The sequence below is a fragment of the Elgaria multicarinata genome, chromosome 5, assembly GCF_023053635.1.
Source record: "Elgaria multicarinata webbii isolate HBS135686 ecotype San Diego chromosome 5, rElgMul1.1.pri, whole genome shotgun sequence".
Lineage (NCBI taxonomy): Eukaryota > Metazoa > Chordata > Lepidosauria > Squamata > Anguidae > Elgaria > Elgaria multicarinata.
In genome coordinates this window covers 125,119,808-125,134,528 of record NC_086175.1, presented here as the reverse complement: position 1 = coordinate 125,134,528, position 14,721 = coordinate 125,119,808, and the positions used below count along the sequence as shown (strand labels likewise).

General features: G+C 45.4%; 1 protein-coding gene across 2 annotated transcripts in view; it reads right to left on the bottom strand.

The window, feature by feature from the left end:
- GRM5 (glutamate metabotropic receptor 5) overlaps positions 1-14,721 on the bottom strand; it is a 286,384-nt gene that overhangs the window by 145,778 nt on the left and 125,885 nt on the right. For both annotated transcript variants that reach the window (XM_063127180.1, XM_063127181.1), the window contains exon 3: positions 5,045-5,294. In XM_063127180.1, the coding sequence (XP_062983250.1) occupies positions 5,045-5,294 (250 nt within the window). The remainder of the gene's footprint in view (positions 1-5,044; positions 5,295-14,721) is intronic.

Below are 14,721 nucleotides of genomic sequence, written 5' to 3'. Positions count from 1 at the left end.
ATCCCCTTTCCTTTTGTGTCATGTCTTTTAGATTGTAAGCCTGTGGGCAGGGACTGTCAAGAAATACCTTTGTAAGCCGCCATGAGAGCCTTTTTTGGCTAAATGGCGGCATAAAAATCCTTAAATAAAATAAAATAAAATAAATAAATAAATAAATAATTTGTGTAAATAAAAACCACACAGAAGATCTGCTAACTGGCCCAACTTGCTGCAGAATGGGTCAGGCCAATTGGCAGAAAATAGGCTAACATTTGGGGGTAGGGGTTAGGGTGGGGACCAATAAAACTCCCTAGGAGCAAATCTAGGGTCTCTTCTCAGTGAGTTTCTCTAGATTTTGAGAAGAGAGGCAGCAACTACCACATTGCTTTTCATATCTGAAAATAAAGCCAAACACACTTGTGTTTCCTTTTTCCACGCGGATATGTAAAAAGTTACAGAATTAGCATTTCAGTGTGAATATCTCTTTCAGTTCCCTTTCCCTCCTCACCCCCCCAAGTAGGGGGAAAATGACGATCCAGTCAAAGTTTTATTGTCCTAATAGAAAGAGACAGCAGTGTTCTGCTGCAGTGCCTTTAACTGATCTGCAGCCTCAGTCCACCAACGGGGAGCGAGAATAAGGACTCCTCCATCCTGCTGGAAGGAGTAGATGAACAGGCTGCAGATGCTCCCAGCTTCAGCATTCAGCCTTGCACTGTATTATAACTTCTACAAAACAGCTGATCCCATGTGTAGCTGTCAAGCGGGGCTGGAAACAGACCCAGTCTACCTCTCCAGTTGTATGACACGGGAAGCGGCTCCATCTCCTACACGGAACTGAAAGCAGAGCTGTGCAAAAATGACCTCTCAGAATTCACTCTGCCTTTTGGGGGGCAGATAAAGAAAGCAATAGTTAAAGCAATGGTATTCCCCGTAGTAACCTATGGCTGCGAGAGCTGGACCATAAGGAAAGCTGAGCGAAGGAAGATAGATGCTTTTGAACTGTGGTGTTGGAGGAAAATCCTGAGAGTGCCTTGGACTGCAAGAAGATCAAACCAGTCCATACTCCAGGAAATAAAGCCAGACTGCTCACTTGAGGGAACGGTATTAAAGGCAGAACTGAAGTACTTTGGCCACATAATGAGAAGACAGGATACCCTGGAGAAGAGGCTGATGCTAGGGAAAGTGGAAGGCAAAAGGAAGAGGGGCCGACCAAGGGCAAGATGGATGGATGATATTCTGGAGGTGACGGGCTTGACCTTGGGGGAGCTGGGGGTGGCAACGGCCGACAGAAAGCTCTGGCGTGGGCTGGTCCATGAAGTCACGAAGAGTCGGAAGCGACTGAACGAATAAACAACAACAAAAAAGACAACGTGCAAGTGGGACATGAACCGCAAATAGTGAACCACCCTTCGTTCCAGCCTCTTGATCATTTTGGGTGCTTTTTTGTTTCTTTTCACTGGATTTCACCGGTGCTGGTGGTGCCTTCAGTGCCTGCTAACCAGACAAATTCACATTCCACACAACACATCTCACATTGTCCAACTGCCTGTCGGTGACATTCCTCACATACTATATGTATTTTATAGTATTTTTGTATTTGATGTGGTTCCCCGCCTCGATCCAGAGGGAGAGGCGGGTAATAAATAAATAAATAAATAAATAGCCAGTGTGGTGTAGTGGCTAAGGTGTGGGACTGGGAGTCGGGAGATCCAAGTTCTAGTCCCCACGCCCGGCTTTCCTGGGCACTCGCAGGTGTCTGGGGCCTTTGTGAGACCTAAGTGAAAATCTGGGGGAGAGGAGGGGAGTCCTTGCATTATGAATAATGTGAGATCTCAACCTAGTTTAAACGCGAGGTGCGACAAGCTCAAGAAGAGAGCTGTTGCGCCCGCCATTTTTTTATTCTTAAAAAGGCAGGAGTGGCCCATTGATCCTGTGCAAAGGTAAGTGGTTTTTTAATTTTTTTTACCAACTTTCCCCACTCCCCCTACCCTAGCCCCAATGGGTGCAGTGCGCGGAGCCAGGAAAAGATGCAAAAACGGGCCACACGCTCGCAGTCTTGGGCCGAAACCACGGGAAAAAGTGGGCCCAAATGGGTAGGCTATATTCCGGGGCCAGGCAGGGTTGATCCCTGCTTGAGCTCGGGATCCCCTGTGCGTCATCTGGATGCACAGGGATGATCCCAGGTATCACCCCGGGATATAGCCTGGTCTAGCAAAGGCCTTAGAATCCTGACTGGTTTTGTCTGACACCCAGAGTGGATTCACTGCCCCACTGATATAGGAACCACCAGCCTCCAATGATAGAGCTTGCTTATCAGATTTTGACGTGAAACAATACAAATTAATATCTAAAAGGGTCTCCCTGTAAACATAAATCCAGATTCTAATATTCCCCAAGTGCACTGTTGGTAGAAACACACAATGGATACAGATAAACATAATGCCTATGATATCTTGAGAGGGAGAGAAGGAAGTGGGTTTTTTCTCCCCCATGTTGCTGTTTATCTCTCACCTTGGTGAGGAAAAATACAAAAAGCAACTCTTCCACAATGTACTTTTTTGATACAATGGAAATCTGGCCGCATGCATTTCTCAAACGCTTCTCTGCAGGTTTATTTTCTATTTGCATGATAAAAACCAACCAGTTCTCTTTTATACATACCTTTTGCTTCCCAAAACATATAACCAAGCCTGGTTTAGGTATTCATTTTTAACTGCAAATATTATAGGTTCTCAACAAATCTGTTACTAAAAAGATTTTTTAAAACAACAACAACAATAAAACCACTGAAAAATCACTGGCTACAATCCAGATCAAGCCATACACAAATAACCATATATGCATCATCCCTATCGAAAGATTCATCCAGTTCAAAGGAACCCGGGTAAGGCTCACAAAGCAGGTGACGTATTCAACCTAGTAATCTCTTTCCACGCACGCAACTCCTTTGCTGGTTTCAGGTGGATGCATTTGTGTCTCTTTTTAATATTAGTTTGAGTAGGGGTGGGGGACTTATTTGTGTGGGGCGCATCATGGGACATGGACATGCCCTAACATCTATGGGTATGGCCATGTCCTCTGATGTCATTTAGGCCCGTTCAGAAGATATCTTAAATCATATACCATAATGGTTAAGCCAGAAAGCCAGGCCATGTTCAGAAGATACCTTAAACCATGGCTCTAACCATGGTGAATAAGGCAAAAGGCCTTAGGGAGATTGCCGGACAGGCAAAATCAAACTGGCCCGGCCCTCTTGGCTATTATTCCTCTAGAGTAATTATTCAACCCACTTTTGGTCAACTAAAAAGTTCCTCCAATTTATGAAGCAGCAGACTTCACCATCTGAGAAGAAGCATTCCTCTTTCTCTCTCACACAAGAAAGAATGCCTCTTCTAAGGTGATGCTTGCTACGACTCATGTTTTCAATAACTAAAAGCAAAGTCTGTCTGCTTTTCACATCTAAAGTATCTCATCAGTATAATTCAAAGTTGGGAGTTAGTCATCCCTTTTTGACTGCCTTTCCATTGATGATTCTCATGAAACACACTTCATTGGAAAGCTCCAGGCTATCTTTTATAACAATGCACTATAAAGTTTTATTTTTTAATATATAAAACAGTCAAATATAATTAAACAAACAGAATTCATTGCAAATTGGAGCAAAATGAAAGATGAACACAAAAGTCTCTGTAGACCTTTATAAACACTGAAGCAGGTCAAAGAACAGTGCTATGCCAGTAACATATGGCCTGTAAACAAATCATAAAAGGATTAAGAGACACCTGCAGTTAAAAGTAACCCAGGCCATAGCTAGACCTAAGGTTTATCCCTGGATCGTCCAGGGGTCAAACCTGTTCATCTAGGTGACACACAGGGGATCCAGTGCTCAGGCAGGGGCGAACCCAGGATGATCCCAGCATAAACCTTAGGTCTAGTTGTGGCCCCAGTCAAAGTTTAGTTAAACGTTTCAGTAGATTTGATTTTTCTCTGCAAACTGTGGCCATTGCTAGATGAGGAGTTAGCCCGGTGTGAGGCCCGAGCTCCCTGCTGTGCATCCAGATGACGCACAGGGGATCCCGGGGTCAGTCCGGGCTAAGTCCTCCCTTGACCCAGGATAACCAGATCTGCTTATGGCCCGGCTTTTCCACAGCCCCGGGCTGAGGCCGGGGCTGCAGAAGGTCTAGCTACTTCCATGGCTTTTCCCGGTTGCTCGATTTCTTGCAAGTAGCCGGGAGAAGCCACGCACTGGGCACAGCATTCCATAGGAGCGCTGTGCCCATCGGGCCGGGGGGGGGGAAATCACAGGGAGGGAGATGGGGGCCAGGGGAAACAGTGGACCCTGCAGGAGAGATGGGGGGAGAGCGGAGCCAGGGTGGGGAGATCACGGACCGGGGGGGCGTGGAGGGGGCATTGGACATGGCAGGCGGGTGATTGGGTGGGCATGGCGAGTGGGCTGGTGAGCGGGCAGGGGGGGCATCAGGCATGGTGGACAGGGGGGAGAAGAACGGGGCCAGGGCACGGCGAGCGGGGGATGGGCATGGCGAGCGGGGACGGGCATGGCGAGTGGGGACAGGCATGGTGAGCGGGGGGAGGACGGCTGAGCAAGCAGGCAGGGGGGGCATCAGGCATTGTGGGGGGGAATCAGTGGCAGGGGGAGCGGGGAACCCTTTATTTTTTTTAAAAAAACACACTTACTTTTCCGTTGGTGCGCTCCTGCGCACATGGCCCTTTAACTCCCCCCAAAAATGGAGGACGCGACGGGGCTTTCCCTTACCCCGTTGCATGTTACGTGTGGAAAAGGGCGACAGCCCGCGCTAGCTGTAGCATGGCATCGCCCCTACTCCCCACCGGATTATCAGGTAGGTCTAGCAAGGCCCTGTGTTCATGGGTAACCAACTGGTTGCATGCATATAAAATCTACACACATTTGATTTAATCTCATACAATTAATCAGTTAAGATGTCTTTTATCACATAACAGCCTGAGTTTGAATAGCATTGAATCTAATTTTTCATTGCATTACGTTCATATGAAAAAGGCCGTAATTATCTGCGGATGTACTCACCTGCCTAGCAGCAAAAATTCTCCAGCCAGACCCAAGCGTCTCATCGCCATAAGCAGCCCTCGCACAGTCATGCCCTCGCAGAAGCATGCCACAACCCTTGCCTTGGGTAAATGGCTCCTTAGCTTTTCCAACAGCTTGTCAAAGCTCTGCTCCCCAGCATTGCTGTAGATCTTGTAGGAATGGGCAATGCAGATTCCTTCCTTGGCCGACATGTCTTTGAAGGCTTCCATTCCACTCTCACCATAGTTTCCTGAGTGAAAACAAATACACACAAAGTCATGAACAATAAGACTCCCATGGAGGGATGACATATACCGCAAGTGTGATTCAACGAACAGGCTTAAAACTAGATCAATGGTGTTAAGAACATAAGAACTGCCGTGCTGGGTCAGACTGAGGGTCCATCTAGTCCAGCGCTGTGTTCACACGGTGGCCAACCAGCTGTCAGCCGGGGACCAGCAAAGCAGGACACAAATGCAAGAGCACCCTCCCACCCAGGTTCCTCAGCAGCTGGTGCGCACAGGCCTCCTGACTCGGATACTGGATGTAGCACATAACCATCAGGGTTAGTAGCCATGGATAGCCTTCTCTTCCAGGAATTTGCCCAACTCCCCCTTTTAAACCCGACCAAATTGGTGGCCATCGCTACATCTTGTGGTAGTGAATTCCATAATTCAACTATGCGCTGTGTGAAGAAGTACTATGTTTAATTTGTCCTGAAACTCCCACCGATCAGCTTCATGGGATGACCCCGCTGGGATCTAGTATTATGAGAGAGAGAGAGAGAGACAGAGACAGAGAGAGAGAGAGACAGAGAGAGGTCTCCCTATCCACATTCTCCACACCAGGGATGGGCAAAGATGACATGTTTTGAACTCATTGGGGTTGTCTTGAGTTCTTCCTCAAAGCTCCTTTCACCCCATTTGCATTCCTGAATACAAGTGACTTTTGGGTGTGTGTGTGAGAGAGAGAGAAAAATGTGCATTTTAAAAATGAGGGATTAACAGCAAGTGCAAGTGCAGGGAATTTGAATGACACACCACTGGCTCTATCCCTAAGGCCACACACAGCATTGGCTCCACGCCCCCCCCCCCCCCACCGACCCAATGTCCATGCATTAAGACGGGAGGTCTGAAAGGGCTACCCTATGTTTGAATGGAGCTAAAGTGGTGCATGAATGAATAGCATATGTAACTAGTGTAAATTGGTGTTTATGCTCATGGATACAGGAAAAATAATAATGCCAAATATATTATATATATATTGTGTGTGTTTGTGTGAGTGTGTGTAAATTTTTATGGGCCTTCATTTGTGTATGTATAACTCCACTAAGAAGGGGAGCAGTACAAAGGAATGATTTCCCTGGGTCTTTGAGCTTGTAGGGTGACCATATTTGGGAAACCAAAAAAGAGGACACCTAGTGTGTGTGGGGAGAAGCAGCTTTCTGAGTCCTGCAGAAAGTACGTTATTCCCCCGCCACCTTAAAGAACCCGATTGGAGTGGAGGAGGGGAAAGGATTTCATTCTGCACCACCATCCACTCCAATTGGGGCCTTTTCTATAATGTCCACGAATGACCCACTTTCCCCTTTAAGACCTCAATTGGAGCTCGGGTTGGGGGAATGATGTGCCTCAAGAAAGCATGTCATTCCCTCCTGCCATGCTAATGGCAGCCTTAAAGAGGAAGGTGTGTCATTCCAGGACATTATTGAAAATTATAGAAAATCCCCCGTGACACCATGGAAAGAACAAAAACCAGGACAAATCCGGGGAAATCCTGACAGTTGGTCACCCTAGTGTAGAAGAGGGGGTTTCAGCAACTGCAGCTTGCCACACAGGCTAGGTGAGCAAATCTTCAATGGTCGGAATGCACACATCCGGATATTCTACCCGCTGTGATTCATCAGCATTGTGGTCAGATAGTTTCCCAGTGGGCCGCTAATGTCATTCTCTCACTGAGTCACTAGGTGGCTCTGGACTTAGCTGTATCTGGATGGACTCCATCATTTCCGGTTGCCGTTCTGTTCTTGCGGGAATGAGTCAATAAAGTTCTTGCCTAGCTTCCTGACCGGCATGACCTCTAAACCTTCCACGACATCCAGCATCCAGAGCAGCAAAGGTGAGAGCAACTTGGCATCTAACCATTGAGCGAAGCAGCACTTTTCTAACTGAACTAGACTAACTGAATCTTTTGGGTGTCGGAGAAAAAGTAGCTGTTTGCCTCAGCTGTGTGAATGAAGCACAGTCATTCTCGTACACCACGTAGTAAGTGATACTGCCTCATAGAAGATGCTTCAGAAATAATGAGACCTCTTATGGAGGTATTATGTTTTTCAGCATTCGAAGAAGGAAGGCCTATACCTCTGGAACTGTACATGTAGCTAACAAAAAAGTAAACCAGCTCCTCCAATTGGAAATAGTTTTGGACAGATAGGGAAACGGGCTCAAGTTACAGGAAGCCAGATTCTGGCTGGACATCAGGAAAAAAGGAACCAGTTACCTAGGGAGGTTGTGGGCTCTCCCACACTAGAGGCCTTCAAGAGGCAGCTGGACAAGCATCTGTCAGGGATGCTTTAGGGTGGATTCCTGCATTGAGCAGGGGGTTGGACTCGATGGCCTTTTAGGCCCCTTCCAACTCTACTTTTCTGTGATTCTATGACATGTAGGCCAGCACAACAACAGAGCTTTGCAATGGAGAGGTTTCCATCCAAAAGCCACTTGCCATGCATCAGCTTTGCCTAATTAATTTTTCATCTCAATTATCCTGGTGGCGAGGGAGATTTTTTGACAGAACATGTATATTTCATTGCAGTTAAATAGGAGGAAGTAACGACAATTTTTCACAACAGGGGGAAAAATGGCCATCTTTGTTCTTGTTTTTCATATTCCCAATTATTATTGTTTTAAATAATAATAATGTGCTCTTCCTCCTGGAAGATCTCAGCAGAAAATGGTGCCCCACTCCAAACCTCCCAGTATCTATTTTAAATGCTTATAAACCACATCTGCATCCCCAAAAGCATTTCAGAGCGATGTATATAAACTGACATAAAAACAATGCAATGTAATAAAGTATCATAAAACCAACTACCTTCTAAACATCATGTCGAAAGTTTGCAAATAACTGTGCAAATAAAAAGGTTTTTACCTGGCACCAAAAAGAAAAGAAAAAAAGAGTACACCCTCGGCCCCAGGCATATAATAGAATCATAAAATAGTAGAGTTGGAAGGGACGTACAAGGTCACTGAGTCCAACCCCCTGCTCATTGCAGGAATCCACTTTAAAGCATACCTGACAGATGGCTGTCTAGCTGCCTCTTCAATGCCTCTAGTGTGGGAGAGCCCATGACCACCCTGCGTAATTGGTTCCATTGTCATACTGCTCTAACAGTCAGGAAGTTTTTCCTGATGTCCAGACAGAATCTGGTTTCCTGTAACTTGAGCCCATTATTCCATGTCCTGCACTGTGGGAGGATCGAGAAGAGATCCTGACCCTCCTCTGTGTGACCACCTTTCAAGTATTTGAAGAGTGTTCTCATGTCTCCCCTCAATCTTCTCTTCTTCAGACTAAACATGCCCAGTTCTTTCCATCTCTCTTCATAGGGCTTTGTTTCCAGACCCCTGATCATCCTGGTTGCCCTCCTCTGAACATGCTCCATCTTATCTGTGTCCTTCTTGAAGTGTGGAGCCCAGAACTGGACGCAATTCACAAGATGAGGCCTAACCAGTGCTGAATCTCTCCCATGGGACTGCGTTCCAGAGTTGAGAGTTGTTGTTTTTGTAAATGATCAATGTACTTTCCACATAGTACAAGGAGAAGCCTCCTCTGTTTATCTTAATTCATTGGCTGGTTGATAGGGGAGGAAGCACTCCTTCAAATATTAGGGCCGTGGTACATATTACCCAAGGATGGTCAAGTTATTTGGGCAGTATTTCCCCACTTCTCCAGCAGCAAAAAATTCAGTCATAATAAATCCAAGAACTAACCATTATTTGCCCCTTTATGACATCCCAAGCCAGCTGTTTGAGGTTGCTCCTTGACTCTGTCTAATGGTAATGCCATTGAAGCATCATTTTTCCTTGCCTACCCCATCATATTCTTTTAAACAGTAATGCTTTCAGATGGCCCATAAACACTATTTTTCTGTAACCTGTCATATTTCAATCCTAAGGTAACCTCTTCTGATGTCCAGGCCATCAATTTTCTTGTTTTGTCAGAATTCATTAAGCTGGGCACACCTAAGCAATTCCGAAGGAGAAATGTACTCTGGTAGCCACACCAACAAATTCCTGTACCTATCAGAATTCATTACTCACCTTCCTGAATGTGGTGTGGATCTTAGGCATTTTGGAAGACATTGGTGATGGAATCAAGTGAGTTTGGATTTCTATGAATCTGATCAGAGGATTTCACAGCGGACCACTTTTTCCTGAGTCACACAGATTCTGCGGACTGATGTTTTTTACTTCTCAGCATTTTATGCAAATTTGCTCACAGAAAAATACATATTCATTAAAGAAAAACCTACAGTCTTCAAAACAATGTTAAGGCTCTACAGTTTTCAACCAAGCACCAAAAAGCACGGGAATTGGGAGTTAAGGCTCACAAGCCTTAACGCCACATCCTCCCTAAGGAGGCAGGAAGTGTAAGTGAAATTCTCATTCTCCCAAAGCAGATAAAACATGCAGAGGTGACTGTGGGGTTGTGGAAAACTGATGACAAACAACTTAGGCCCACCTACTTATTCTTTTTGTTTGTTTAGAGCAGCCCTCCAAAGGGCTAGCTGCTAGCACTGATTACCAGTGGAGGGTAGAAACTGATTACTATGCACGGATTATCAGAGGAGGATATAAACAGTTGGGATTGGTAGCAGTGACCAACTGGGATTGGTACCAGTGACCGATGATGTAGCATCCCTTGTTAAGGCCCATAAGCAGTCCAAAATAACTAATTCTTTTCTCATTCTGAGAAAAGAAAATTACCAGTTAATGAATTACCAAATATTGAGTCCAGGCTAGCTGAACAGATTTTGGACTGGTCATTGGGCCCTGATTGTATAATGAAGCTCTAGGTGAGAGATTCTACTGAGAATTTCCTCTCGTTTTCCACACAATAATCCTTCAGTTAACAACTTGCTTACTCTCTCTCTCTCTGTGTTCTTTTATTCTTCATTTGATCACTACTGCTGCTTGATTTTCTATTCAATGCAAGACATGTCTACTCAGAAGTGAATTCTATTGCATGCAATGAGTCTCACTTCCATGCATTAATGTGAAAGGGTGTGTGGATTTTGTTGTAGTTGTCTCTCTAACTGCTAGTCTTAGCTAGACCAGCGGTTATCCCTGGCTGATACCCGGGATCGCCCCTGTGCATCCAGATGACGCACAGGGGATCCCGGGCTCAGGGAGGGATCATCCCTCCTTGGCCCCGGGATAAAGCCCTACACTTTGGGCCCAGTTTTTCCCGCAGTCTCGGGCTGAGCCCGAGACCGCGAGCGTGTGGCCCGTTTCAGCGGCTTTTCCCGGCTCCGCGCGATTACTCACATGAAGCCGGGAGCTGCGCCCATCGGGGCTAGGGTGGGGGGAGCAGGGAAATCAATTTTCTAAAAAAACCCCCAACCCCTTACCTTTTTGCTCCAGCGCTCGTGCGCAACCGGCCCTTTAAGAAAATTAAAAATGGAGGGCGCGACGCCTCTCCTCTTGAGCTCGTTGTGCCTTGCATGTAAATGAGAGTGAGATCTCACATTATTCACAGTGCGAGGTCTCCCCTCCTCTCCCCCGGATTTTCAGGTAGGTCTAGCAAAGGCCAACATGCTGTGTATTTAGGGACCATGATAATGGAGCGCTGGAAATTACAAAATTACAGCCAACATTAATGCAGCGGAGGGGGGATTACATCATTTCCAGAACCTCTATTGTCACGCACAATGGAGGCTGTTGAACAAGGTGGATGTCTGCTGGGTGCTTGTTAGATGCTGCTGGGTGCTAGTTCCTACAGCGCACAAATGGGGGGCAAACAGCAGCGATGGGGACAGCATCCCACAAATTAGACTGGGGTGAGTTCACCCATCCCTACTGTTATCTCACTTTCCCCCAGTGGGGCTGTAGTTCCATTCTTGGTTTTAGTCAGAACCAGCTGGAACTCTAAAGGATCTATCCAAGCTGCTGAACCCTGTCCCCAAAACTGATTCAGCACTGTGGGGTAATAAGGCAGGGTGGGATACACATTGCATTTCTTGTGTTGCCATTTCTCATACTGTAGGAGCTGAGGAAATTATGCAGTATTGGTAATGGCTTCTAGGATTGAATTCATTTTTCTACGTCCAAAGGAATAGCTGTATTAGTCTCTTGCTGTGAAAACAACAAAGAAAACTGGGAAATGGATTTATGACTGAACACATGAAAAAGTGATATGGGTGTGAAATATATAGATATCCGATATGCCCAGCATTGCTTGGGTCCGTGAATAATGTTTATAACATTTATTTGATATATAATAAATTTCTATGCCACTTATTCATCTTAAGGTTGGTTGGGTTTTTAAGTTTGGTAGAGTTAGTAAATTGTTTTGTTTGAATAAATGGAAAATTGTGTTAATAAGAACTGTATTTTAAATTAGAGCTTCAAGATAAACCACATTTTTGTTTTACCTGAAATGCCTACACCTCCCATCATGCCTTGGCTGGAGCAGGGAGTTGTAGGCATAAGCCTCGAGGTTTATTATTATTATTATTGAATTCTTTAAAAATATTTTAAATCCAAAATTTCATGTTTTTAGATTTTTCTGGTGCATTGTACAGCCAGACCTATCAGCACGCTAAATTTGAAGTTTCTACCCAGCTTTGCTCAGGTCCCCTAAGACATATATGTCTGTGAGGTAATCATCTTAAAGTAACAGGCCAGTGCTGGGCCTGTGAGTTAACCTCTAAACAAATTAAATTCATTTCACCTCCTCTCTTACGTTCATGACAACCCTGCAAGGTAGGTCTGTCCTAGGCCTGTGAGGTAACTTTAAAACGAATTAAATTAGTTTCTTTTCTCTCTGTCTGTCTCTTTCTCTCTCCCTCAATGCCTGGCCAGGGCTGACTTGAAGCTGTTGTCATGATTTTATAACTAAACCACAACATTCCAAGACAGATGCAAGAATTACTGAATAAAGTGTATGATTTTTATGTAAAAGTCGGACTTTACTATTGAAACAGAAAAGTGAATGGAGGAATGACTGACAGCTAAGGCTAGAATGGAATGGTGGGCGGGGTTAGTGGCAGTTGGGCAAAGTCAGTTAGTGGGGGACGACTGAGGACTGAGAGATACATGCCAGTACTACACCTCCCAGCACGTCTTTGGTGGCCTTCAGGTGCCCATGTCCTCTGAGAGGTGCTTTCCTCCTCTCGTTGCTGATGATGCTCCCTGACAAATCATTGAGGAGTAGAATCACCAAGGAGGGGAGGTAAGGGGCTGTCAGTGGACACACACAGCTCCGGTCAAGTCCTGCTGGGACTGCCTCAGCCCGCACTTCTCACTCACAAAGTGCTCCATCAGGAGCATGTACTGAAGGGCTGGGACTGGGCCAAGCACTTGCCCCCCTTCATCAAGCCTGTTTCTGAGCATGCATAGAGTGCATCCCTTTCCTCTTTCTCTCCCTCCCTCTTAAGGGTGAAGGCTGTGTGCTTCCCTCAATTTCTAAGAAAACTGATATCAGGATGAGGTGCCTTTGAGCATGTCCAGAGTTTGGCCTCTCAAAGACATGCTGTACTATCTAGTTATGATTTTAAAACCACACATGGCAGGTGGGAGGAGGCACCACAAATGGATGCAGCCCATTTATGTGGGTTGTTTCCTTTTATGTGTAATTGGGTTAACTGACTTTCGGAATCACAATGGCCACCGAAGGCCAGTACGTATGGCCTCCTACCCAAGGCATGCTAGGAGTTCTGCCCAAGGCATGCTGGGAGTCGTAAGCGTAAACCTAGGTTTTTATTAAATTTTTTAAAAATACTTAAACCCCCCAAATTCATGTTTTTAGATTTTTTCTGATCCATGTACACGAAATCCTGTCTGGGTGAACAGCATTAAGGCAGTACCATATGTGGAAGTGGGTAAACATTTCAGGACATATGGGACACACACATACTTTCCACTTTATAGGTAGATATATATATATATGGCCCTGGAACCTGAATTTGATGACAGGTAGAACATTCATGTTATAAAGAAAGAAAGAATAATTACAAATATGTTAGATCCTTCTCCCAGCATTCAAAGAGCTGAGAAACCACACACGATGCTCAGTTCTGCAACATTTTCAGTTTTGCCTTCTTTTTCTCCTATCAAGGAAGCAATTTTAACCCATATTAAAACAGATCCCACATCTTCGGTTTTGACTCTGAAGCAAACCTCCATGAGTTTATTCTTCAAAAGAGTAAGCCAAATACGAGGGCTTCCATTTCTGTCAGATTACAGGATGATCACTGAGTAATAAAGAAAATGTCACCAGCAGAATAAAATACAAAGCCTGCGTCTCTTGTACTGAGGTGACCCAAATTGTTTTCATATTTCACTTTTGTGTATGTGTGATCCATAAACTCAAATTGCTGTCAGGCATCTGGCTGGTTTTAAAATCAATGCTATATATGTTGTGAAGAAAAACAAGCCATTAGGAGAAGCCAAAGCAATAGCACAGATAAAAAAATGTAGGAAAGCTCAGAAAACATGGATTGCAATTTCAGTGTGTGTGTGTGTGTGTGTGCGAGAGAGAGAGAGAGAGAGAGAGAGAGAGAGAGAGAAGTGAAGGGTCAAAATGAGTTGAAGTAGTATATTCTATCACTTATTTAGCCAATGATAATCCTATCTGTCATGAAGGATTCTTTCTCCCTAACTTGGAAAGTGATTTTTTCTTTTAATGGACAGGTAAGAGCAAAACACACCGTTCCATTAATCTTCTTGCTTCCTAGGTAAGCCATGCACAGGGACCTTGGCCTAATCTACACCAAGCAAGATATAGCACTATGAAAGCTGTATGAAAGTGGTATATAAGAGGCAGGAGCCACACCAAGCAGGATATAGTGGTATGAAAGCAGTATATGGTCTGTGTCTATGGGCCTCAACAGTTGTCAGTGCACTTCAATACCGCTCTAAAGCAGTAGTGTGGCTCCTGCCTTTTATATACCGCTTTCATAATGCAGTATCCTGCTTGGTGTAGATTAGGCCCTTGTCAGGGTATCAGCACAGCATGGCTAAGATTTGGAATCCTCCCCATTGCTTAATTAAAATCCAACGAGAGCAGGGACAATACAGTGCTTTGCCTACCGATTCAAAGACAGACATTCTAAGCTACATTTTCGAAGTCATGTGGGACTAGGCTGGTTTCCTGTTATACACAATCAGGATGAGGATAGGCTGAGGGCCTTGCTAGACGAGGTCTTAGTGCTCTGTGAGGCCCAGTTTCCCTGCTGTGCATCCAGATGACGCACAGGGGAATCCAGGGTCAGGCCATGCTGAAACCTCCCTTAACGCGCCATAAGCGAAGTCGCTTATGGCGCGCCTTTTCCGCAGCCATTACTCGCGAGTAGCCGGGAAAAGCCACGGACTGGGCACAGTGCTCATACAAGCGCTGTGCCCATCGGGCTGGGGGGGGATCCCGGGGGGGGGGGAGAGGGGGGGAAAGCCGCACATCGG